Source organism: Micromys minutus (assembly GCF_963924665.1).
Source record: "Micromys minutus genome assembly, chromosome: 14".
NCBI classification, from domain to species: domain Eukaryota; kingdom Metazoa; phylum Chordata; class Mammalia; order Rodentia; family Muridae; genus Micromys; species Micromys minutus.
The window spans coordinates 45,295,742-45,322,852 of record NC_137983.1 but is presented as its reverse complement, the minus strand read 5'-3'; the positions used below and the strand labels follow the sequence as shown (position 1 = coordinate 45,322,852).

General features: G+C 49.1%; 1 protein-coding gene across 1 annotated transcript in view; it reads left to right on the top strand.

The window, feature by feature from the left end:
* Positions 1 to 14,986: 14,986 nt before the first annotated feature.
* Positions 14,987 to 27,111, top strand: part of SFRP1 (secreted frizzled related protein 1) — a 38,352-nt gene continuing 26,227 nt past the window's right edge. The window contains exons 1-2 of the mRNA XM_080928396.1: positions 14,987 to 15,782; positions 20,427 to 20,504. Of these exons, the coding sequence (XP_080784522.1) occupies positions 15,239 to 15,782; positions 20,427 to 20,504 (622 nt within the window). The 5' untranslated portion in view covers positions 14,987 to 15,238. The remainder of the gene's footprint in view (positions 15,783 to 20,426; positions 20,505 to 27,111) is intronic.

Genomic DNA, 27,111 nt, shown 5'->3' with positions numbered 1-27,111 from the left:
CAGGAGGAGGGTCAGATGTGGAACGGCCCCCACAAGTAGCGAGGACTTTGGCATCCAGCCAGGCAAAGCCTGTTCCCTGGGCATACTACAGCTCAGCTTGTAGGAGGGCTCTGGTCAGTGACACAGCACCCGATACACGAAGTCGTTCTAAACACAGTTTGTCCATTTTTGGACTTTGGAGCTCCTTGCCCTCTCAGCCACTACTACCATGACTAGGAGTGATGTTCTGACAAAGCTGGGCAATGTGGCTTATAAGTGTCGTTTCCAACACTTGAGAGTTCTAGGCCTGCTTTGGTTGCATGGTAAGACAAGGAAGGAAGGAGGAAAGTAAGAAAGTAGGAGGGGAGAGAGAGAGGAGGCAAAGGTAGGAGGCCGGGGTCTCAGATCCTCTCTTTGTTAGATAACAGGCTCTGGAAAAATTTCTTGATGTCTACTCCCTACAGTTTCTTGTAACTTACCAAGCTCCTTGACTTGCTGGGAAGGGGACATCAGGCTTACAAAACCAATCATGGAGGTGTTTATTTCACACAAGGCAGGCTCCAGGAAATCTCCAGGTAGAACCTGATACTCACCTGGGGCTTGAGACCAGGCGACCTTGGAGAAAGGACCTGTCTGGTGGACCCTGATTTCTGGGTTCTGCACACTGTGGCTGAATCAACGTCCGGTACTAGCAGCACTTGATCCAGATGAGATTCTGAACCTTGGAAAGGCGGGTGGGGGGGGGGAGGGCTTTTCTTATTCTCAGAGAGTGTACGCTGACCCCGAAGCTCCAGCTAGGGTTTCCTGGGACCTCTGCTTGTTCTTCTGCTTTGGGGATTTTCTCCTTCTTATAGGAGAGCTGGGGGTGGAGGAAGGAGGTAGTATTTGTGGTTTGAGTTCTCCGTAGCGAGCCTCAAGGAAGGTAACACAGACATTGAGTGAGAGATGCGGCACATGGGTAGACTGTACGAAAAAAGGGATCTCAGACCTGCAGAGATGTTCTTGGTGAGGGATATTGACTGGAGAAGCAGAAGGGACAGATATGACCTGGGTGGCTGGGACGGGTCAAGTGTGCTTGGATAGAGAACCAGGCTGGATGCCACATGTGGATTCCCACTAGAGAAGCCAAGTTGGATCCTGGGGATTAATACGCTTCCTTCTGCTCAGGCTTTGTGGGCTTTGTGGGAAATCTTCATAAACCTTTCTGGCTCCTGGTTCCTACCTAGACGTGCTTCAGATATCTGAGTCTCCAGACTCTGTTTCCTTCTCTGTTCAAGGGACACATAGATCCCACAGACTTTCCCCTGAGGGAATGAATGCCTCTTGACTCTGCAGAAAACCCAGATATTCTTTGCAACACCCAAAGCAGGCTTTCCCCTTCCTGCCTTCCTGGTACAGGATCCAGTCCAAATGGGAAAGGTGTTTGGTATGGCAAGTTGTTACAAGATGAATTCCTGTAGTCTGGAAAAACACATCTTCCAGTATACTCCTGGGTGTGGCGGGTCTATGACCCTCAGGGTCTCCCTCTTGCCACGGTCTCCCTGTGGCAGGATGTCTCTGGTAGCACTGTACCAGAGGAAGGACAGGAGTGTGGAGAGGCCTGACCTAATCATGCCAGGAGGGAGATCAGAGACTTGGTTACCTTGACAGCTTACTCTGTGCCTCAAGCAGCAGGCAACACACATCCATGAGTCAGCCTTTGCACTCTGGTGCTCCCCTGTCCCGATGCGGAACAGGTGGAAGACATTTGGAGGGCTCTGTCTCTCTTTTTTTTTTTTTAAAGAAGGCATTAATAGTTCAGTGACTAGATGCCCAAGGACAGTGCAGGAAGTCCAAAAGAGCAGGGGTGGGGGTGAAAGGCAAGGGGGAAGAGTAGGTACATGAGCAGGAAAGTGAGCCAGAGACTGTGAGAGAACATACAAACTTGTACCAACCTTGCACATAGTAGGAGCTCATTAACCACCTGTTGATTGATTGTTGGCCTGAGGGTTCCCCCTTCTCTTACTTGCTTCTGTGTGGTCTGGAAGGAAGATGGAGTATACAATTCCATCATGGAGCGGACAATGGGGGCACTTATCCAGAAAATGAGAAGCCTAGATCTTTTGCAATAACCACCCAATGCTTAGAATGAAGTAGGATTTTTAAGAAGCTGTGTAATTGAAACTAAGAGCCTCACATTATTCTCTGTGCCCTGGGTTGATTCTGTGCCGCCAATCCATCTTCTTCTTCAACAATTAGGATTTCCTCTTTTACCTTATTTATAAAAATAGCCTATATAGTCATTGCAGACACTATAGAAAATGAAGAAATTTAAAGATGACTTTAGTGTCCAGAAGTAGTAAACACTTTAGGGACCCTTCCCAATACCTTAGGTGACACTTTTTCTTCTTTTCACATTCTCCTCTCAGCGTTATTTTTGAAAGTGTCCAAATCACATGCCGTGCATGTCTATAGCACACTCTCCGAACAACATTTGTGAAATCACCTACTTATTTCTTTATTCTTTCTGCCATGTTATTCCTGGTTTCCTATATGCTAGAGCACTGTTTTATGGGCTAGAGGAATAGCTCAAGGTAATCCCTGGCCTTAGTAAGCATTTGTTCTGTGTCTGCAGTGTTGGAAGTTAGACTGTGAATAAGAGAGCAAACCTGTGGTACCCAAGGGAATCAGAAAAGGTGGGAAGAGAAGCAAGGAAGAGTGTGAAGCCACGATGGAGACAGGAAAGGCCTCCCTGAGTAGGGGTGTCTGAGGAGAAGCAGGGAGAGTTTCTTTCCAAGGATGCCCTGCTTTTCATGTCAGATCTTTAAGGGCTTGAGATGACTTTCTCAGGGTCACCAAAACAAAACAAAACAAAAACAGGGAGAAACTCTTAAAAGTAGAGATGCTGTTTATGTAAGGTCTGGGAGCAATGGGGCACTTGCTTAGTATATGTGAATGGTGGTGGGGTGGGGGTGGGGGCTGTTTTCCCCAGTTCTGGGAAGTAGAAGAGAAGACTATAAGGAAGAAGAGGGGAGGGAGGCAGGGATGGAGGGAGCAGGAGGGAAGGTAGGTGCTAAAAGCCTAGGACTGCGAGTCCTGGTTTAGTTTATAAGGTGCTAATTGTACCCAAGGCAGAAAAGAAAGTCAAAGGGTAGTGGGCTCTGTATGGGAAGGCAGAGGACTTACAGCCTCTCCTCACAACTGTGCCTACCTGGTAACCCGCCTGCCTGACTTCAGTTTTAACTTGCGAGCTATGGAGCTATGGGAATGTTTTTTTCTTTTAAGTTCCACCAGGATAGCTCTGTTTCTGACACCAGCTCACCTCTGTTCACAGTCATCTTATAGGAATCACTAACATTCGCTTTGCTTGGGGCTTTCCGTTTTCAAATGGTTTTCAGTTAGGACGGTAAAGGAAACAGAGGATAAAAAAACCGCTCTTTTACCATCAGAGCCAAGTTTCCTCCCACATGAAGAACCTGGGATTAGAGAGGGGTGAGGAGATTGCCAATGGACATGCCGGTCCCCACAGCTAGAAGCTGAACTCTTTACCCAGCACAGTGTTCTTCCAAGAGGCAGGTGCCTTGTTGACTGACATGTGACAGCATGTTTCCCCCTAGTAGCCACATGGACCCCCCCCAAGCCCCAGATAATAAAGCTCACTGGAGCCCACCACTGGTGTTAATTAAGTATGTGCTCTCTTTCTGCCCATTTTCTGAGTGGCAGCCCTTCCCCACCTCTAGACCCCTATGTCTCTGCCATGGGAAGCCTAATGGCTAGTGTCCGCCTCAAGCGCAAGGGTCCAGGAAAGAACCCATGCCCTGGTCCCCAGCAGCCAAGACTCGTAGAAGGAACTGAGGATGGACTTTGTCTGGCCAGCTCCACTCTGCTTGGAATGGAAGGAAGCCAGTCATTTGGCAAAAATCAGCTCAGTTGTCACCATTGTTCTTAAGTAGGCAGAGCTGAATAGTGGGGCCTAATGTATTCTATTATGCATAGAGCTCTCTCTGGGTGCTGGGGTGAGGGCTGCATTCCTCCAGCCCCCTCCCCCAACTCCTGCTCCAGCCCTGAACAGACCCCCCTCCAGCGCTAGAGAGGAGCCCTGAAAATGGCTAGGGGCAGCAATGCTGGTAGGACCTTAGAGTAGGCACAGAAAGAGGAGAGTGACTGAAGTCCTGACAAGAGAGCAGGGAAGCCTGTGGGATGAAGACAAGTGGATGCTGAAGGTAGCTGGTGGCTTCCATGCAATGGGACATATGGTTCTTGCCTGTGCCCTGGCGTTTTTTTATACCCCATCTCTTCAGAGTACAGCCACCACCTACACAGCCTAGCCCATGAACCCCTCTTCTTCAGTTCCTACCCACCAGACACACTACTCTGCCTGGAGACACAGGGACAGAGACAGTGCACATCTTTTTTCTAAGGCCAGTCATGTCCAGACCGGGAGAAACATGAAGGGGAGAAGAAAACGGCGAGGCTTCAGGGTGGGCGTCTGGTTTGTCACATAGGGTCTTAAGGACAACAAATGAGGCTGTGTGAGCCATTGCCTCTATTGTTCAGCTTTGCAAACCTAGGGCCACATCCAGAACCTTCGTTGGTGGAACACTATGCCAAAAGAGGAAAGAAAGCTGGAGGGTTAGGCTGGCTGCGGTGTCTTTCCAAACAGGACCCTGGGTTGGAAATGTGGCTTTCCTGGCTCCTCGGCTGGATAAGTTCAGTCCTCAGAGCTTGCTCTCCTTTGCTGGACATCAGCACTACCTGGTTATTTCTGTCCTCTGTCCTCTCCTTCATAATCAGTGAACTTTTGCTTATAGGTCTTATAAAGAACCAGAATGAAAACCTACTTTTTAGAAGAGTTTGGTGAGGAACAAACAAACCATGCAAGTGTGTGCATATGTGTGTGTGTGTGTGTGAGAGAGAGAGAGAGAGAGCATGTTTGTGTGTGCATGTGTGCATGTATATGTGTGTGAATGTGTGAATTCATGTGTGTATATACATGTGCATATGTGTGAATGTATGTGTGTGTGCATGTGTGTATCTATGTGTGTGCATGTATGTGCATATGTGAGTGTATGTATGCATGTATATGTGTGCACATGTATGCATGAGTGTGTGCATGTCATGTGTGCATATTCATGTGTATGTATGTTCCTGTGTGTGTATATGCATGTGTGTGTATGATTTGCATGTGTGTAGTATGCATGTGTATGTGTGTGCCTATAGGCATGGGTATGTATATATATGCAAATGTTCATGTGTGTCTGTGTGTGAGAGAGGAGGGAGGCGCCCAATATCATCCTCATAGGCTCACATACAGTGACCTCATTTCCTTCTAGTCTACCTATTTCCTAAAGGTTCTTTTCTTTCTCAGTAGAGGCTGCTGACCAAGCATTGTGCCCATAGGCGTTGGGGCATTTAAGATACAAACTATAGAGCTGACTGTGGGCTCAGCTTCCCATCTCTACATGCCCCATGCCATAATGCTGTGAGCTCTGTTTGCCTTGCTGTCTTTGCAGTGCATCTCTCCTCCTCACTTGGAGGCCTTCTGGGGTTAGGGATCTGGAGAAAACATCTCCGGGTTTTCTCTTCTCAACAGGACCCGGCTCAAACCCTGAGGCACTATGTGTAGACGGTCCACCCGTGCTTGCTGGCCACTGACTTCTTGAATCTGGGGAGCAGACTTAGAGAGCCCCAGCCACAGGCTGAGCTGCATCCGAAGAGACAGGGAAACTAGACTCCCATGTGAAATCCCCATTAACTGTTGGAGACAAATTCCATGGGAGGGGGATGGAAATAAAACTCAAAGCTGGGAATTTAAATGAGTTGAGGCCATGCAGGATGTGAAACATTTCATCCTCCACAGAGAACATATTTTCCTTTCGGAGGACACGACAACAGGAGCAAAGCGGCCCTGCAGGGTAAAGCACATGAGGACTTTAAGGAATAACTATACATACATACATACATACATACATACATACATACATACATACATACACACACACACACACACACACACACACACACACACACACACACACATATCTATATATATACACTTGAGGGACCCAAACTGTTGTAAACCCCTTCACACCAAATGCTGAACTTGGAAAGCGTATGTTGGCCGAGTGACTCTATTGGAAGTTGTTATTTGTGTAGTTTTAGACTGTCTGTTAAACAATTCAGTGGTCTGACTATAATTAAAATTAAAGAGCAAATTATAGTTTTCTTGTGGGACACTGTGGCTTTTCCTGTAACACTGTAACTGTTTGAAGGATCTGATAAAAGGCTGTCCTTGCATAGAGACAGACCCTGAATGTTCTAAGGTGAGAAAATGCTAGGCGATCCCAGAAGTCTTCACTCTCTGGTTCCTCTTCCCACCCAAGAGTGTAATTTTATGCCTTCCTCTGAATTCTCTCCGAGAGGAGACTGATGGACCCTCGTGTTCAATCTAGTCCTTGGAAAAATGGGCCTTCGAGGACTCCCTGGAGGGCTGCAGGACACAGGGATACTGTGCAATGTGTGCTCACAGGCTGACATATCCAGCTACACCAGATAGACTCACATCATGTGGCAGAAGCAGGAACCCACCACCAGGTGCAGGGGAGAGGCTCCCAAGTTGGGGCATCTCAGTCTTAAATCCCCATGGAATTTCCTCAGCACATTCTGATGGAGCAGTTCTGGATGCAGCAGCTGCTGCTGCTGGTCTAGGGATGTGTTTTGAGTAGAGGATTGCTAGGAGATAGTGGAAAATGGATCTTTCAGCCTTTACATTTTCTAACTGCCCTAAAAAAGCCCTGGGTTAATGACCTGTGACATTTAGTTTGCTTTCAGTTGCCTAAAATAGAAAAGTCATTGAGTCTGGATGAAGTGTGATTGGGATAACGTGAGTCTTGCCTAAAAGTGTTCAGGGTGGGCAGCTCTGGGCTCCTTCTGCTTTTTTGGTTCCAGCACCCTTGTACTTTACCTCCTGGTGTTGTATCTGAATTTCAGACAGGAGAAAGAGGAAGAACCAAGGTACGTGACCTCTAAGGCTGTTGCCACATACCAGCATCTAGTTACTGGTCACTGGTCAGAGTTGGGTTGTAAGACTGATTTCAAGAAGGTAGTCAGCAAGATAGCTCACTGGGTATAGGCACTTACTTGCCACCAAGTCCGATGGCCCAGGACTAAATATGGTGTAAGGGGAGAAGCTATTCCTGAAAGGTGTCTTCTAACCTCCAAAGGAGCATCTTGACACACATACACATACAAGCAAGCATGCACATACATGTACATATACAAACATATATGAACACATACATACCCACATACACATAAATGCACATACATATACACACATGCAAACACACACATACACACACATACGCATATTCACAGGCATGCACACACATGCACAGACACATACACAGGATATGATAAAAAATATAAGGTTTCTGTTCTCAAGGACCTTTCTGTAAGACCTCCAGACAAGTGAGTCTAGTTAAATGCTGTAGGAGTCAGGATGCTGGGGAGGTGCCGGTTTCTTGGTCCTGGTGGGGAGCATAGTCCTGCTTATGGGGTAGCTTGAGCTCAGCCATGGACATGAGACCTAAATGTCTGCCTCTGTCCTTCGTGGAGCTGCCCCAGAGCTGCCCCAAAACTGCCCAGTACTGTACAGCTGGTTTTCTCTGTGTGCACTTTTCTTGGCTAGTGCCTGGTTAGGCTTAGATTCCGTTCACTATTGGCCTCAGAAGATTCATACAACTCCAGCAGACAACAGCCTCATACCCGTTCTTTTTCTCATGGGCATATCCTGAGCCCCCTCAGCCTTTTTATCCAGAAGATTTCTTCTGGGGCACCTCGTGCCAGCAGGTTGCCTATGTTGTCTTCTTGGCAGCAGCCTGCATGCTAAGAAGATGCAGGCTTAGCTCTTTCCTATGGCCACCAATTATTCACTCTATGTCCTGTAGTGTTCATGGCTAACCCTACCCTCCTCCTGTTCCAGACACAGTGGCAAGGCACCTCACATGATTGCTTCACGTAGGACCTGTCTTTCTCTTTCCCCTCCCAGACTCTTGAAAAAGTCTGGTATATGATTTCACAGTAACAGGTCACTAACTAACTCCGGTTTAAAGTGCTCAGGCCCCTCCCTCTCCAGGAATTAGCAAAAGCCATCAGACTTGCAAGCCCAGAGGCTTGTATTCCAGTACTACATTGGGGAATGGGCTACTGGCAAGGGTCCCCCCACCCCACTTTGAATCTGTGTATTTGCTTCTGTTAGATAGAAACACCGAATCCTCAGCATTCAGAAGATTTCGAGCCCCCTCCCATGTGATAACACACATCAAAGGAAGTCGGGGATACGCATAAAAAGTCAGCTTGCCAGGAAAAGGGGCTTACTTACCCCAGGTTAGCCATGCCTCTCAAATCCTGGAGGACTGAGGCACTGACCAGCCAGGTGGGGCTAGAGTTACAGACAGTAGGGACAAGTGCATTCCCAGGGGACCCTGGAGGACTTTCCTGAGGCTCTTCCTTTCTGGCACCTCATCTATATTCCAGGGGATGGGGGAGCTGATCAAGCCCTTCCTGAGGGTGGCAACATCTGCCAGCCTTGAGTAAGGGTTATATAATGTAAATGGCCTTGAGGCATGTTCTCTGGAGTTGGCCTGTCCCTATGGTGCAGTGTGAGGAGATTTATGCCCTCCCTACCTCTACTTTCACTCCCTGCCAAGAGCAGGACGGACAGCCCCATTTCCTTAAAGCTAGTTTCTCCTGCTCCATGACATCCCTGAGTCCTGAAGCTATGACCTGAAGCTAGATGTCACATCAGCGAATCCCCTTCCCTTGGCTCTTTTTCTTGCTGCTAGAAGCTCCCAGGACACCCACCTCCCTTCCCTCTGCCATCTGTGTACTAGCTCCTGTTGCATATGATGCTGCTTTGGGGTCTATGTGCCAAGGGCTCAGGCAGGATTAGTGTCCAGGAAGCTCTTCTCTTTGCGCAGAACCAGTTGCTCTCCCCATGACCACCCACCTCCCATCTTCTACTGAGCAACCTCTTCTTTGGGGCAGAAAGTGGTAATGGGAGTAAAATGGCTGCACCCAGGAGGCTCTGGAGGGAAAAGACCTGTACAAAAGGCTTCTGTTCTAATGTCTTCATAAGACACCAACAACCAGTCACCATAGGATTCATACCTGGGAGATTTATAGCCAACAAACAACCACACGAGCTACTTACTCATGATTACTTCCTTGGTTCTTAGAAATTTTAGTGTAAAACCAGTGCTCAAAGGCAGTGCTCTGCCAAGCCTGTGCCTTTTGCCACCTTTGTGGGTTCTTACCAAGATGCAGGGCCTGGACGTTCAGCGTGTGTACTTGGTACAGTGTTAGGGGCTGGGAAGCTGCTGGCAAGGCATACCAAGGTCCTGCCCTCCACAGACTCAGAGACACACAGCAAATTCTCCAGAAGCCAGCAGCCATGAGAGCTACTGTGAGATAAGTGGATGCCTTGGGTGCCTAAGAGAGAGGGGGAGGGTGGGGGAGAAGGAGGGGAAGGGAGGGAGGGGGAGAGAGGGGAGTGAGGAGGAGGGAGGAAGAGAGAAGGGTAAGGGGGAAATAGGAGGGAGGAAGGGGGAGAGAGGAGGAGGGAGAGGGAGGAAGAAAGAGGGAGGGAAAGGGAGGGAGGAAGAAAAAGGGGGGGAGAGAAAGAAGAGAATAGGGGGAGAGGGAAAGAGGAGAGGGAGGGGAGAGAAGAGGAGGGGAGAAAGGAAAGAAGAGGGAGAGAGGGAGAGAAGGGGAGGGAGGAGAGAGAAGAGAGGAAGGAAGGAGAGGGGAAGGAAGGGAAAGAAAGGAGAGGAAAGGGAGAGAAAGAGATGGGGAAGAGGGAGATGGGTAAGGGGAGGGAGAAAAAAAGGGATTAATCTGACTAGGATTAGAGTGCCATGGAGGAAGGCCTTGATGGAGAAAAAGGTCAGGCAGAGCAGCCTATAGGAATTACCACTGGAAAGAGGGATGGGCGGGGTTGCCAGACAAGACACTGGACACCCACCCAGTAAAATCCAGATTTTGGATAAACAAGAAGTGCATTTTCATTAAAAAAAAAAAAAAGTAAGAGTATACCGCAAATACTACAAGTGGCACACTTGCACTGCAGGTGACTTACAGCTAGCTAATCTACATTTCAAATCTGACTGGGCATCCTGCTTTTACTTGGTAAGTGTGTGGAGCACAGAGAAAAATGTGTATACAAGCAACAACCCTGAGAGGTGGGGAGGGGCAGAGGGTGGCAGGAAGTGAAAACAGGGCAGCACTTTGAAGGATGTCCTCCTAATACAGCTGGACTCCATCCTGCAGAACATGAAGTCAACTTCATCCAAGGGTCTCTGAGGATTTAAATCCTAGAAATAGTTGACAATCTTTCGTTCCTTCTTTCTAGTGGACTGCATTAACAGGGTGGCTGTGTACTAAAGATGTAAGACAGTCTGATGGTAGCAGTAAGATTTGCAGCTGCCCCAGCTAAGAATGGTGCCAAGGGATGTATACATCGGGATGGCCTTTGGTCCTGACCCCTCTTCCCCTCTCTTATCTCCCTTCCACTGAAACCCTTTTGTGCAGTAAGTCCCCTTCCTACCTTCAGGCCTCTGTGTGTGACCCCTGGCATCCATCAGAATTACTTGCATGCACACATATGGGAATTCATTTACTGGAGCACTTACAAACAGCTATAACACCAAAGGAGATGATGCCTCTACTTTAGTAAACTTCAGCTGCCCATAGAGCCTTGGAGAGGAGACAGAAGTCATGGACCCCTCCCCCATCGTGATGACATGTCGATGGGCCCAGTCTTGGGCAGTTAGACTTGGGTGAGCTCACCAGTGCAATGGGCATGCCATGTCCAAAAGACGCTGGTGTTGTTTGTTTGCTGTGTGTCTGTCTCCCCATGCTTTGGCTCTTACATTCTTTCTGCTCCCTCTTCTGAGATGCTCCCTGAGACCTGGAGGAGGACATACAGCTGTCCCATTCAGGGCCAAGCACTGCATAGTCACATCTTGAGCAGCTGTGAGTCTTTGTACTAACCGCTACCTGCTGCATAAGACATGTTTCTGACAAAAGCTGAGAGCAGGACTAATTCATGGCTATAAACACGAGTATTTAGAGACTAGTTTGGCATTGTGACTCGAATTTGTGGTGATTTGAATGTGGTTGGCCCAGGGAGTAGCACTATTAGGAGGTGTGGCCTTTTTGGAATAGGTGTGGCCTTGTTGCAGGAAGTGTGTCACTGTGGGTGTGGGCTTTAAGACCCTCATCCTAGCTGCCTGGAAGTCATTCTTCTCCTAGCAGCCTCTAGATGAAGATGTAGAACTCTCAGCTCCTCCTGAACCATGCCTGCCTGGATGCTGCCATGTTCCCATCTTGATGATAATGGACTGAACCTCTGAACCTGTAAGCCAGCCACAATTAAATGTCCTTTATAAGACTTGCCTTGGTCATGGTGCTGTTCACAACAGTAAAACCCTGACTACGACAATGCAAAATAACAGTAGTAGGTTCCTTTTAGGGCCTTTGACCTCTCCATCATGGTCTTTTTATAGCTTCACAGAACTGGGCCTGACTCTAAGGTTTTAAGATTATTTCCAGACTTCCCTACACGTACTGATGGGCAAGTCACTTGGTAAAGGAGTCAGGAGATTCAGTTACTCACTTGAAAGGTGAACTGGAGAAGTCTGTCTCAGGACACAGTCCTGTGTTTCATGATGTCTCACACTGAGTAGTATGTTAAGGCATTTCCATGTGACTGGAAGTATACCTCATATCATCCTGGATACTGATAATTCAGTAAATTTTGGGAAGAGCAGGGGACGGGGGCAGGGTTTTACTGTGTAGTCCTGGCTAGCCTCAAACTTTCGGAGATCTGTCTGTCTTTGCCTTTAAGTTTTGGTACCATGAGGCCAGGCTGAGCGTTCACATCTGTGCTTTCTAAGTAGCAGAGCTGGTCACAAGCAGCAGAATAAACATGTGTATCTTTGCACGACAAACAGGTTCTGTCCAGAGATGCAGGGTATACTTCTGGGAGCTGCGAGCATATTTGGGGTGTAGCTGAGGTCCTATAGCATGTTTCTGGACTCTGAGGCTCACACTACTCCTTTTTGTCTTATGTTAGAGCCACTATTACCTGGCCGAGGCAGGAGCCCTCTGTCTGCAGCAGCTCTGCAAGCTGGTTAGTGAATGCTGATCTTCCTCCTGGAGAGGATGAAAGTTACCGGTGAACCCATAGGGGAATGAAAGAGGAGCCACGGCCCAGGGAGCTTCCTCCTCTCCCAGTTTTAAGCTCTCTGTGTGGAAAAGGGTGACCAGCAAGGTACTGGGAGGCTTCTCTGTGGCCTCTTAAGCTGACATGAAGCAATGGAAAAGGTCTTTACAATTTTTGTTTACAGGCACCTTGTTGTGTGAAACACACACACACATATACACACACACATACACACACACACACACACACACACACACAGAGAGAGAGAGAGAGAGAGAGAGAGAGAGAGAGAGAGAGAAGCGACAGGCAGACAGACAGAGAAACACACACACACACACACACACACACACACACACACCAGAGCTTTCCCTAGAGGAAGGAAAGGCAGGGTATAAATCTTCATTTTGTCCCTGCTCACTTAAACTCTTTGGGCAGGAAGAAGCCATTGCTCAAACTCAGCAACCAAGGTTTCTGGGAGCAGTGCTAGGACAATGGCATTTTAAACACCCTTTGTTCTAGAATTTTCCCTTGTGTATACCTTATCAGAGAAAGGGAGATTAGATAGATGTTAAGATGTGAGATCGGCTGAGGTGAAAACTAGGAAGTAGGTGCTGACTGCCTTGGCTGACACTGTCCCATAGTATGGCCTGCAGTGATATTGTCATCTCAATGGGGTGGACATCTATCAGTGAGATCAAGACTCAGAAGCTTCTCTTCCTGGCTGGACCTCAGACAGATTCAGAAAGATCCAACTACTGACATTCCCTATCCAATCAGATAGCTGTGCCCATAGCTTAGTCCCAGAGGACAAAGCATACTGGGGAACATGGGAGCATCTCAGTCAACAAGGCTGCTTAGTTCTTCCTCGAAGTGGATTTATGAAGGCTTCCAAGGCCACCAGAGGCCGATTCACCTGCAGGCATTCCCAGCACTGTAACAGAGGGTAGACGGGAATCCTCCAGCTGTTTAGGAGTCTTGTACACAGGTGAGCGAGAGCTTCGTGGGTTAAATCTCAAGACTGGGTTAAAGCAGAGGGCAAAGGCTGTTTATCTACCAACACCAATCTTTCCAATGAATAAGCGAGCAGACATTTGAACCCGGAAAGAGGTTGGAGAGAGAACAAGGACCCTCTGGCAAGCAGTTTCAGCCCTGACTGCACTGAACTGAGACACAGTTGCCTAGTCTCCTGCCCTTTATGCTCTCTGAAGAACTTGGTTCCTCAGTTCCTCAGGGCTAAGACCACTGCAGGCTGTTTCTTGATTAACTCCGGGCCATGCACCACTTTCCCCCGTTATCCAAACCTGCTTGTTTGGCTTTGGGCATCTTTCATTGACCTAGGAAGGACAGGCATGTTGACCACCTGCTGGAGCTGCAGCTGCTTCCCACAGTAGAGACACAGCACCAGTGTGTGCGTGTGTGCATGTGCGTGTGTGTGTGTGTGTGTGTGTGTGAGCGCGCTTGCGCTTTAAGAAGATATCCCTGCATCTTTGCAAGCTCCAGGGTTTTTACTTGGAATGGAGAAATCGGGTCTCTAGAGTTGAAAGCAAGGGTCCCCCAGAGCTTTATAAACAAGCTGCCTGGGCTAGTAGCATCTCCAACTGTGTTGGGCCTTGCATCTAGGGCTGGCAGCCCATTTGCCACCCAGTGTGGCAACACACTGCACCCTCCGCTTACCCTTCCACACACTCTGGGGGACATAGAATGTGGAGATCCAGAGGACTTCACAGACTGCTTATGCGGTTTCTTCCCTATTCTTGCTCTCTGATTTTAAGGGGAGCATTTGGAACAGTCAGCAATTCCCAGGGAGTGAGTAGTGGGTGTGTGTGTGTGGCTCGAGGAAGACTCAGCTATTCCTGTTTGTCCGACTTCTCCGTTATAGGGGGAGGGGGCGACACACCTTTGTTTTTTGACCTCTGAATTAGCATGTGTATCTGACCGTTAGAGTTCCACCCAGTCACGCCGGTATTTTTAGTGCTTTGGCTTTCTAATCTACAAACGTGTTGGTGTGTGTGTGTGTGTGTGTGTGTGTGTGTGTGTGTGTGTGTTTTCGAACAGATGTGTTGTCTGCAGAGCAGGGACTTGAACTGGATCTTAAAAACAGCGTTTAAAAATGTAAGCTGTCCTCTGGAGCTAACACCTACCTGACCAGTGTTTGCCTCAACCCTTTCCCTTTCTGCCTTCGGTCACCTGGAAAGAGGCTGCATTTTGAACACAGCCACAAACACCATCTTCTTTTAGTTTTTGCAAAAGCCCAGACTCCTGGGGGATTTAAACGAGCTTCCTAAGTTCAGCTTGCCCATCTGAGCAGCTGGGATGCAGCCTGCCTCAGTACATATGATTAAAACCGTGGAGCGAAGGGCTGCTGGTTTGTTGCGTTGTTCCTTGGAACTAGGAAAACAAGTAGAAAAAGGTCCTCCCAACTGCATCAATTTGCAAGTATTATGAAGAGTCCTTTTAAAAGACAAACAAATAAACAAACCGACTAACGTTTAACTTCAGCGTCCAACACCGTGTCCACCCACCCCACACTTCTAACTGCTCTCCTCCCTTTGCATCTGCCTCCTTCGAAGTACTTGCTTAGTTTTTGCTTTTGCTTTTTAAGGGGTGTTGACCTGGGTCTAGTTCTAGTAAACCGATCCCTCTGGCCGGCGCGGCGATTGGTTAACTGCGCGGCTGACTGACGCGGTGTGGCGAGCGGCTCCCGGCAGCGCGGAGCTGATTGGCTGCGCGCGGGAGATCCAGGGCTCGGCCACCCGCACACCGCGCACTCGAGCTGCAGCGTCGCAAGTAGGTGCAGCAGCCCGCAGCCCGCCGCGCCTCCGCGAGCCGGGACGGCATTCGGTCCCGCGCGCTCCCCGCCCCGCCCCGCGCCAGCCCCGCCGCGGCGACCTGCGGCAAGCCGAGGACCCCATCGATCGGAGACCCCGGGAGCAGCGCGCGGCCGCGAGCCGGACGGGGCCAGGCGCTGCGCCTTTGTCCCCGGAGGCTCCGGGAAGTTTGCAGCGGGACGCGCGCGTGAAGGCAGCGTGGGCAGCCCCGACGTCGCCGAGCAGCATGGGCGTCGGGCGCAACGCGCGGGGTCGCGGCGGGGCCGCCTCCGGCGTGCTGCTGGCGTTGGCCGCCGCGCTGCTGGCCGCGGGTTCGGCCAGCGAGTACGACTACGTGAGCTTCCAGTCGGACATCGGCTCGTATCAGAGCGGGCGCTTCTACACCAAGCCCCCGCAGTGCGTGGACATCCCGGTGGACCTGCGGCTATGCCACAACGTGGGCTACAAGAAGATGGTGTTACCCAACCTGCTGGAGCATGAGACCATGGCAGAGGTGAAGCAGCAGGCCAGCAGCTGGGTGCCGCTGCTCAACAAGAACTGCCACATGGGCACCCAGGTCTTCCTCTGCTCGCTCTTCGCGCCCGTCTGTCTGGACCGGCCCATCTACCCTTGTCGCTGGCTCTGCGAGGCCGTGCGCGACTCTTGCGAACCGGTCATGCAGTTCTTCGGCTTCTACTGGCCCGAGATGCTCAAATGTGACAAGTTCCCCGAGGGCGACGTCTGCATCGCCATGACCCCGCCCAATGCCACCGAAGCCTCCAAGCCCCAAGGTAAGGGTACGCCTTCCCATGCCCGCGGAGCCCCGCGCCTTGCCGCACTGGCCCCGGGCTGTAGAGGGGAAAGCCCGGGAGCCGCGCACAGCCACCCGCAAGGTGTGCAGACCCGATCCCGAAAGCTTCTGGGAGGCCCAGGCATCGCTTGGCGCTTCTCCTGCCCCAGGTACTCCGTGATTGCTAAAGAGCCTCTGCCCCGGGAAGCGTGGAGCCCCTTCCTAAGCTCCAGTCTGGCGTTTTCCATACCTGAAACAAAGCAAAGCCTAGGTTTTAAATAAAAGGAGGACGTCCGTCGTCTCTTCAGGGAGAGCGCGGGGTCCTCATCCAAAACTGTTAACATCCGAGACAGACACCGCTCCCTTGGAAAACCACTCGCTCAAACTACAAAAAACAAACAAACAAACAACACAACCCCAAAACTCCAGAATGAGGGATTTATTTTCATAAGTTGGTAAACTTTTTTTTTCTAAAAAAGCAATAAAAAGAAATCCTCTTTGCTTAGCTCATCTTCCAGTCGTGTTGCAGAACTGGCTGAGGAAAGTTGTTTAAAAAGCGCAACTTCTGTTTCTTTGCCTCTAGATTCAGGCAGCAACCTTGAGTTTAACCAAACCTAGGGGGATGCAAAAACCTCTCCGCCTTTCATACCCCCTGCCTCTCTCCTTCACACAAATCCTTAGGTAATTAGAAAGATAAAAATGTAATTAGCTCATTGTTTATCTCCTCCTGGGGGGCGGGTGAGGACCTGCAAATTGGGCGCTGCAAATACTGAACCCTGGGGAACCAGAATTTCTCTTGGGAACCCGGTATTTGAAGGGGAGATTTTCACGTGAGAAGAAAAAAGAAAATCCGGAGACTCAAAACAAAACAAAACCAGAGACGCACAGAACCCATCCCTGCACCACAGCTGGTGGCCTGAAGCCCGACCGAGTTCAGTCCTGGGGCATGAGCCTCGGGAATATAGAGCAGATTCTTGTCCAGCTCTTGTCACAGAGGCTGGCACCTCCCGGCCATTTCTGCAGAGGAGACTTTAGCGTATCTTGAAGTGTTGAGTGTCTTGGCTTTCTAAAGCAGGGTCTCTTAGTCTCTTGGTGTACAGCCCAGGCTGGTCTTGAACACAAATTCCTCCTGTTTCAATCTCCTCCGTTCTAGGATTACAGGCATGCACTCACTGCCAAGTGCCTCTTGTTGGTGCCTCTGTTAGCTGCCTCAGAGTGAGGACTGGGGTAGACATGAGGAAAGTTTGAAGGCTCCTATTCATTCTAGGGAGGAAGGTAGGTCCAAAGTGATTGCCCTTGTCTGGCATGGGCCCCAGCCTCTAAGGTAAATGGTAGCCCTGGGCACCCCTGTCCTCAGGGCTGGTATGTGTAACCATTTGAAGTGGCTCACTGGGGGTTGAGCATTTCCCTAGACCAGAGCACTGTGCCTTCTAACCCCATTGAGTCCCCCCACCCCCACAGCCCCCTGCAGACCACAGTTTTCTTTCTAGCTTCTGCCTGCCAGGAGAGCCTGTGGCCAACTTTGCTTAAATCCTGTCCATTCCCCATGGCCACTGATTGATTGCTCTTTGCTGAGGCTGTTGGTCGGCTTAAAGTGGAAGCCTGTGAGAAACAGCTTTTGTGTGAAGGGTCTGATGTTTGGGGGCAAGAAAAGAGGACCAGATCGGGGTGGTGCTGTTTCTGAGGGAGAGTCCAGGCAAACAAGTACCTCCAAGAGACAGGCATGGCAAAGGCACACTCACCCTCACCCATTTATGGATGCCTCTGCGTGGTTCCGTGTCCCATGTCTCTGGTTCCTCCTTGTTTGGTGTTCAAATGGAGGAATGCTTTGCTGAATCAAGGTAGGTGTGTGTGTAGGGTGTGTGTGTGTGTGTTGTCTGGCAGGAGTGTGGATGGCTGGCTTTTTCTTAAGTGATTTTTGATTTTTTTAAAAGGCACCAGTGCCTGCAGAGAGACATCATGAGGAGGGTATCCCATGGGAGGGATGGATACCCACTTTTGCCCCCCAGGGCTGTCTGACTGTCAGTTGAGTGCTAAGCTGTTTAGGGGAAAGGTTAAGACAGATTACAGTACTGGTCCTCAGAACCTTAGGCTGGTGGCTCTGGAACAAGCCCTGGGACTTTGGGACAGGTGTTCCATTATCTATCCTGTATTCCTAATACCGAAATGTAAAGAAATCTGAAGATGCTTGGACACAGGTTTTGGGAGTATTGGAAAGCCCCTTATTTATGTGAGAAGCAAGCCAAAGAATGAAAGACTTTCTTTTTCCTCTTTCTAACAGTGGCTGCTCGTGGTACCTTAGCTTCTGTCTGGAAAAGCAATTATGTTGTCTATCCCGGGAAACTGACTTCTAAGTCTCGGGCATACAGTACACTAATTTAATAGATTGTCCTTCTCCTTCCCTGCCAGGTTCTACCGAGTTGTGAGAAGGAACTCGTCTTGTTAGGCCGTGTTGTTTAGGCATGTTGTGCATTAAATCAGCCAGGTTAAGTCACAGACTGGAGAGGCCACTCCTCCCGGACTCTGTTATGGTACTTCCTCCTGTCCCCTTAGTGAACTAGCTGCCCAAGGAAAATCAGTCTCCCTGCCCCGGCCTTTCCCTTCCCTCACCTCTGTCCCTGCTCCTCTCCCCCACTCTCTCCCTATACACATTGATTTTGCAAAGTAATCTTAGTTCTGACTCTGGCCTTTCCCCTTCACTTCCTCATAACATTAAGGAAGTACAGAACCTTTCAGTGTTTCATTCATTTGCGTCACACTTTTACTGCCATGATTCGGTTTACCTGTCCAATAGAAGTCTCCGTTGCTCCTGTGAGGCAGCCTTGCAGGGCCCCAAAGACACACTAGGGGCAAAGATTAATATTGCATTACACACTCTTCTCTCTCGATCGAGAGCTGTTCAGCTCTTTGCTAGAAGTACTGAGAGGAGGGAAGGCCACATAGAAAATACATGGTGATCCACCCTTCCCCCTGCACACCCTCATCCCCATGCCTCAAGAAGCCACTGAGAATTCTTGCAGGCCGGGCTCAGTCCCCAAACTGAAACTTGTCCTGTTGGAGTGCAGAGGCTGGAAATGCCAGCAGAGTTTTTGGGGGGTGTCTGAAGGAGGCCTATAATGCCTTGTTCAACATTTTATACCCTGATCATTGCAATGTAACAACTTTTACTTAAAAACAAAGAAAAGAAAAACCAACCCCAAAAGCAGAGAGGAAACCCAAACACACAGGTCATGTTCCTATTATAGGTCACGTGGTTCTGTCTACACCTTCCTTTGCTTGTTTTTTCGAACTTTACGTAGAAAGCAGATGTCATGATGGAGAATTCTGGGAAAGAGGTCTGTTTGTCTGTTTGTATTCAGAAACTTTACTTCCAGAAGCCAATCACAAGCTCTGGGAGTGAAGCAGGCATATTTTCAACCTCAGGCCCAAAGAGGCTTGCTTAGCTTCTGCTTGCACTGAGTTTCTTTTGCTCCCAAAATCTGAAAGGTGGCTGCCAGAGTGTGGTACATGTGGGAGAGAAACTGGTGGATACAGACCGGAGATGTGTTCTCAGCCTTGGAGGGAGAGGGCTGGGGAGCAGCAGCAGGTCCCTAGGGATGCCCATTTCACGGCCTGAGCCCTGAGGGAGGGGGAGGAGGGATGGGAGCTGGTGGTGTTGGTGAAGCCATACGGGATGGGAAAAGAAAGCCAGAGAGCAGAGGTGTAGCAGAGGTCCCTTTGGTTTCTGTCTCAGGGTGACATCCTTTCGGCCCCAGCCAGGCTCTGGTCTCCAGTGTCTAGGGTGTTGGGAGTGGACTAGGCTTAGGTTGTCTAGGCCATCAGGAAGCTGGACGCTATTTGATAGACAATGAGCAACGAGGAGGAATTCCACTCTTGAAGGATTCTCCTATAAACATAGTATTCCATCCTTCCATAGAGGCCTCTGAAGCCTCTTCCTAAGGGAGTTTAATAGCCTCCCAGTGGCTTGCCACGCATGTACGCACACATGCATCTCTTCAAAGCACTTCATGAAAGATCATCCAAAGGGTTTCCACCCTGGCCAGCTCTGTCCTCCATTTGGTGGGTCTTGCTAGTTCCTCCCCTCCCCCACATCACAGCCTGTTTTTTGGAGTCTCTATGACACCTCAGGGCCCTGGTCTTGAATATTTGAGGATTACTGTTCTCTTGGTCCTAGAGACCTGCTCGAACTGATGGGCTGTCATGTTCAGAGTCTGCAGATAGGGAGGGGCCAGAATCAGGGGGAGTGGAGCTAGATAAAGGGGAGGGGGAAGAACTAGAAACAATTCATGAGAAGATCTGTTTTGGCTTATAAGCCAGCTTTTTTCTTTTTTCCTTTTTTCTTTTTTGCTTTTGTTTTTTTAGGTACTCACAACAGCCTGGACCCTCTCCTACCTACCTCACAGAGCAGTTGATTAAATAACCATCATATTTAGCGTACCTAGGCCGAAATGTCTGATGGAAATGTTCATCTGCTTATGAGTTTGGTTCTGAGTTCAGGAGCCCTTCACCATCCCTCACAGGAAGTCTTTCAGGATCCCCAAAAGACCTCTAGCTCTTGTTTGCCTAACTCCTGCCTAGTCTGTTGTCCAAAGGTCCCCATCACCGTGACTTACAGCATCTGTTTCTGCTTGTTTTCCCTTGCTAGGTACACCAGTGTGTCCCCCATGTGACAATGAGTTGAAATCGGAGGCCATCATTGAACATCTCTGTGCAAGCGAGTTTGGTAAGACAGAGTTCCAGCCTCATGTGGGGTTTGGGATCCCTGCCTTTCCCTGTCCCACGTCCTACCCAGCCCTCACTCCTGTGGGCATGAGCTCATGGGAACATTGTGTTTGAGCTTCACGTCTTCTGTCTCCACCCCCTCTCATTTTCACTTTTAGGCAAAAGGAAGTCTGTCTAGGCGGAGTAAGCATGAACTATCTTTTGTCCTTTGCTGTCCTGGAACTCACTCTGTAGACCAGGCTGGCCTCAAACTTAGAGATCCACCTGCCTCTGCCTCCTGAGTGCTGGGATTAAAGGTGTCTGTACCACTATGTACTCTTAAAGTTAGACTGTGTATGCCTCTGTGTTTCAGATTCTGGAGAACCTTCTTCAATGGCAGAGGGATGCAGACTTAGGGACAGGGATGAAGCCAGGGGCTGAGGTGCTAGACTCTAAAATTCTCTTCACCCCGCTGCAGAAGCAGCCCTGGCTTGGCTCTTTCACTATGGTTTGATTTTTTTATACCCACCCCTAGGTGTCAGCACTACTCTATCCTGGACTGAAATGGCCCAGGGTAGGTGGGGCGCCTTCCCAGGATGGGGAGATTTTTGCCTCAGGATTGACCTGGGGCCCTAGTCTGAGTCTTCCAGGCAAAGAACATTGGCATTGTCGCAGGAGTGTGATTTCTGTCCCTACTTCCTACGTTACTCTGGGTTGAGAGAGAATTCTCAATCAGCACCTGCAGCTGACAAAACAGGGCTAGCCTGGACTAGGGAACAAATCCAGGACCCTTCCAGGATGGCCTCTGAGAACATAAATATGAGCTGTGACCTTTTGGACCCTGCTCCCTCCCTCCCTTGGGTCTCCACTGCCAGACGTGGAACATCGAGGAGGGCCATTTTGTTGAAGGACAGATTCGGACTGAGGCTTGACGTGAGTCTTCACGTCAGAGCCACTGAGTTTTCATGAACCTGACATGCTGCGCTGTGCTCCAGTGAGCTCCACACGCATGTGCGAACACTCACAAGCCCAGGGAGTTTGTGCATCATGGCACACACATATTCTCTGTGCTTGCAGGTGAAGCTGATTGGTTTCACTATTTGTCACAGACACCTTAATGGAGGTAGATGCTAATTGAGTTTTCTAACCTGGGCGTGTGTGCTCGTGCATGAGGAGGTCAGAAAACAGCTCTCTCCTGTTGAGTTGGCTCTCTCCTTCCGTTTGTGTGGTGCTGGGGATGAACTCGGGTTGTCAGACTTGGTGACAGGCGCTGTCCCTCACTGAACCTATTCCTATTGCCCAACCATTCTTTAAAAGTTATATTTATTTCTGATGGCTTTAATTTTGTTATCAAGCATTCGAGGGGACAAATATGTGTAAGAAAAACACAGTTTCTGCTACATTTTTTTTGCCTGTATGAGTCATACTCTTTTTTTTTTCTTATTGTCTCTTAAAAGTTTTTAAGACAGTTTCTTTTTTTTTTTAAACAGTTTTGGATGTAGCACAGGATAGCCTTTCACTGGCTATGTAGCACAGGCTAGTTTCCGACTCTATATCTTTTTACATCTACTTCCCTATATTGAGAATATAGGTACAGGCTACCATACCATACATCTAGAGTTTTATTTTGAGTTCCTTTAAAATGTTAGAAAGAAACTGGGTCTGGTGGTGCATACATCTAATCCCACTTAGGGGTGGAGGAGGCAGGAGAATCTTGAGTTTGAGACCAGTCTGGGCTACATAGCCAGGTCCTGTGTCAACAATGGATGACATGTATAGGAATACACACAAAGTCAGATGACTCTTCCACTCCCATCTTGATGTTAAGTCTCTTTTCTTGCCTCAGGAGGTGCCCCAAACTGGGCTCAGACTGGTGGGTCTCCCTCATACAGTATGTGGGTACACAGCCCCATATTGCTGCAGCTGCCCAACTTTTATCCACAAAGATGCACACGGGTCCTTCCCAAAGATAAACCTGGAAGGAAAGGAAACAAGAGAGTGAATAGAGTCTCAGAGGAACCCTGACAGGAAGCCTTTTGTTCCATGTGGACGGCTGGAAGAATCCCAAAGGCTCCCCAGGAGGCCTAAAGAAGAGGTTGTTCTTCCTAAGTCATCCATCTTAGAGATGGCGAACCATGCTCATGTTTACCGGTTGCCCTGACATTTCGTGAGTCTGGGGGACCAATCTCAGATGGAGCCCGGAGAGTCATGCTCTGCTGGATGACATGTTTGTGGGATTTTATCAGGTTCAGGGACATGCAGTGGAAGCCCCAGGACTGAAGGTATGGAGGTGATTGGCAAGGCATGAATTCCTATTACGGAAGCTCCCAACCCAGGGCGTGTGAGTCCGAGTCTTTATCTGCTTTTATATCCCTTTTCACTTAACATTTATTGAGTACAATGAATTGTACCAGATGCCATTCCAAATCCCACCTAGACACCAATCGCTGATTTTCTAGAGCAGAGGTTTTTCCTTTAGAGCAGAGTTTCTAGGACTTAAAAGACCAACATCAGGGCAGCCTGGTTGAGAAAGTGGATATAGGTCCAGAACCTTTGCCTGGAATTTACCAACCCCAAATTGTCATTAATTCTCCCCCCAATTTCTCACTCCTGGGCCCTAATTCTGTCCCCTGGGGGTTTCATGGCAGCTAACAGATACATTTGGAAGTCAAGGACTGAAGAGGCAAGCCTTCCGGAGAACCTGACATGGAAAGGTTGGCTTTCTAACAAAGGCAGAAGTCCAGTGGTTGTGCCTCAACTTACCTTTGTCAGTCACTCCCCACCGAAGTCTTTTCCTGCCAAGCCAACAGTCCCCAGGATAATGCTACTTAAAGGACTGCCTCTTATCAATAAGTATGCATGTTCGGTGGTCCAGAGTGATGGGCTACTTAAGATTGCGGTCCTGTAACCCTAAAAGTATTTTCTTCTTAGGTTCATGGGGTCCTCCAAGACCTTGCATATGGTTCATTTTATGAAATCCTCACAATGCTGTGGAAGGAGCTAGCTGCCTTTCTCCTTTGGAGTATTCTGACTCACCAAGGGGCCTCCTCCTCTCCTGGCTGATGGAGAACCGCACTGTGACTATGGCACACAGGTCCTGTGTGTGTGTGTGCGTGTGTGTGTGTGTGTGTGTGTGTGTGTGTGTGGTGAGGATCGGGTGTGTCAGGCTTTTCTGAGGGAGAGGAGAGCATTTCTTGGCCTTTTTGTTTGTAAGTTTCTTAGAAAATGATAAATAGACTATATGGATATATTCATATTCTCTCTCTCCTCTCCTCCCCCCCCCTCTCTCTTTCTCTCTCTCTCTCTCTCTCTCTCTCTCTCTCTCTCTCTCTCTCTCTCTCTCTCTCCCTCTCCTCCCCTCTCTTTCCTCCCCTCTCCTCCTCCTCTCTCTCTCCTCTCTCTCTCTCTCTTTCTCTCTCCCTCTCTCCTCCCCTCTCTCTCCTCCCCTCTTTTTCCTCCCCTCTCCTCCCCCTCCCTCTCTCCTCTCCTTTCCTCTTTCTCTCTTTCCTCCCCTCTCCTCCCCCTCTCCTCCCTCTCCCACCCTCTCTCTCTCCTCTCTCTTCCCCCCTCTCTCCTCTCTCTCAGTGGGGACTAAGCTTAGCCCTGCCCTTTTTAGCGCCCTGCAGAATTCAGCCTTGTTGAGAAACTTGTTGCCTAGGTCGGTTCATTTCAAGGAAGAGAGTCAGTCAGCCACACTGATGGGATTCAGTTAGAGAACAAAAGCATTTGACAACGCAAGCTAACACAAGGCAAAGAATGTTTGACTCCCCACTCCAGGGATCAAGCTTTGTATTAAGTGGCCCTGGTGTCCCCAGTGGGACGATATCAGTTGCTGGAAAGCATTGTGCTTGCAGTGTGCTCCTTAGACGTGAGCACACACACACTCACTGGCTCTCCCTTTGCTTCCTACTACACTCACCGCCAGTGTGGAGCCGGACATGCCGAGCCTGCTACCTTCCCCACTGAATGATGAATTTTTTTGACCCTATGGCCTGTCTGCCTTTCTATATTCTCTGTTCTTGAGCTCTACCCTCGAAGCTCAGAGCACATCCCCCCCCCCCCCCAACAGCAAAAACAACAGTAGAAAGTGTGTGTGCTGATGCTCAGGAATGCAGCCAGATCAGCCTGGATCAGGCAGCAGATGTGGGGAGCCCACGGTTAGCCTAACCGATGAAAAGCCTTTTTGGTCTCAAAATGGTGGTCGCCCTGCCTGATGTCACAGTGAGGACTCAGTGACGGGTGCTGTGCTTAGTTCTTAAAGAGGTCAGTCTGTGTAGCATTTGCAAGCTTCCACATGGACAACCTTAGTGTTGAAAGCTGGAAGCCAAGGCCTCTCTCCCTCTCTAGATTCCTTTATCTCAGAGAGATGCTAATCTGATTCGGAGCCACCATGGGGTTTTTATTCTACTTCCAGCCCTCAGGCCTTTCTCTTCTGCAGCACCCCTGGGACATTACAGTCCTTTCCCAAGAAAGTGGGGTGCTTACCTTGTACTTACCTTTACACTTGGAGCCTGACAGTTCTTGTTCACCCCCATCTTTTCCTTTCACAGAAAAAAAAAAAAGGTTTCTTTGCTCCCTCCCCTATATTTTCCTTGCCCCCTGAGAGACTATCCACCCTTCCTTTGTTTATATGTTTCCTCAAAGAGAAAAACCCATACCTGACAACAAGTAAGATTAGTCAAACAGGAAAGGAAAAGAAAATCTTCTCTGAGCCAGCACCGGAAATGTTTCCTAGAAGTATTTCCTGTGGTCCCTGCGCCTCCGTGGATCTGTTCTTGCTCCACCTCTCAAGCTATGTTGGCTGAGCCGGTGTCAGAGCTTCACGGAAAGGCAGTTTGCTCTCTTGCAAAAAGTCAGCTCAGATGTTCCAAACTAAACTTTAGGTTTCCTCTTGGATATGGGGGAGACCAGCTGCCAGCGTGCCAGTTATAAAAGCGGGGCATGTTTGAGAGCAGGCTCTGTGTCTGGATCCATATTTACCTTCTGCATGATTAATAGATGTTTTCTCTCTCTCTCATCCTCTCTGTATCTCTGTCTCGGTTTCTCTCTGTCTCGGTCTCTCTGTCTCTGTCTGTCTGTCTGTCTCTCTCTTTCTGCTTGTACCACTGACAAAGAATGCATTAACCTCATTGCTAAAATGTGAAGAAAACACAAGTCTTAGAACAAAAAGGTCCCTTTATGCTTTTCACCAGCCCCGGACAATGTCTCACACACACCGGGCACACAGTAAAGGGCAGCATCCCTTCCAAGTGGATGTGTGCAGTGTGCTGTTTACTTGATGGAAGCTACATGCTTGGTTTGGAGTGACCTGGTCCAGTTCATTCAAAGTAAAACCAAACACACAGGAGGACAAACAACTCAGGGCACCTAGAACAGGGGTCTCATCCACACTCTCTGAGCGTGGGGCAGTTGTCAAGTCTCCCGAGTGCAGGGAATTGTGTTTGGCCTTTAGATCCAAGCACTACATGGCGTACTATGGTTCACAGCCTGCCTCTCATCTCAACCAGGTTTCCTAGGGGTGGGTTGGGAATCTATGCTGAACCCGCGCTGAACTCAAAGCCTGGAACGCTGTGTGGGATCAATGCAGCTGATACAATCACCGACTTGTCCGTGATCACAAACTGGAGGGTTCCTGTAAAGGTTTGAGACCCAAGGGACTGGTTTGAGAACCAGGGCCTAGGCAGAGGAGTAGCCTGGTTGAGGTCAGCCATTGAGGAACCAGGAGGAAAAGCTGTAAAGAACCAATGTTCTCATCCAGTGAGCAAGGCGTACCTTTCCCTCTCACTGATTTGTGGTTGGCAGAAGATGTTAGGACAAAAGTTCTCGAGCATGACGTCAGCACCTTAAAACCCCAGGATGGGGCTGATGTACCCTCTGACGCAGAGTCACGTCCTTTGAGTAGCTCTTCCGCTGTGTGGGGGCCCTGCCATGCTGAGCAAGTCTCTCCAACTCTTCGTGCCTCAGTTTCCCCTAGTGAGATGGCAGCTGATAGGTGCAGATTTGGTGAGAAGCCCACAGGCTAGACTCAAGCTTATTTTGTTGCTTATTTATTTATTTATTCATTTATTTATTTAATGTAGATGTGTCTTGAGTGAGTGGGGCCTTAATGGCTTTTACTCGAGTTAGTGAGTGCTGATTTTTTAGAAGCTCTAACACCTCTGTTGGTTTTTTTGTTTGTTTGTTTTAAATTTTTTAAACCAAACCCAGTGCTCTCTCGAACACTTTACCTTCTTCAAGCTGGGATGTGTGGCTTGCCTTACAGATTGAGGTATGTGCACATTAGAACCAGATAATGCCTATTCTCTAGTTAAATCTAGTTCTGACCAGGTTATTCCCTAGGACCAGTCCTTTCCTTGCGGCACCACCTAGAATCTTTGGGAAATACCTTCCTCTGAATGCCGAGATGCCCTGGCCTTGAGAACTCCCGCTTGCCGATCTTCCTCCTTTTGCCGTGACCACCTAACAGACACCTTTCCATTTCAGGTGTTGCTAAGTGCTCAGTCAGTGGTGTTAAGTACACCGTGGAGAGGACATCACCGGGTCTGTCTCTGGCGTTTTCATTACCTGCACTGAAACTTTGTGCCTGATAATAATCGCTCCCCTTCCCCTTCGGCCCCTGACCAACACCA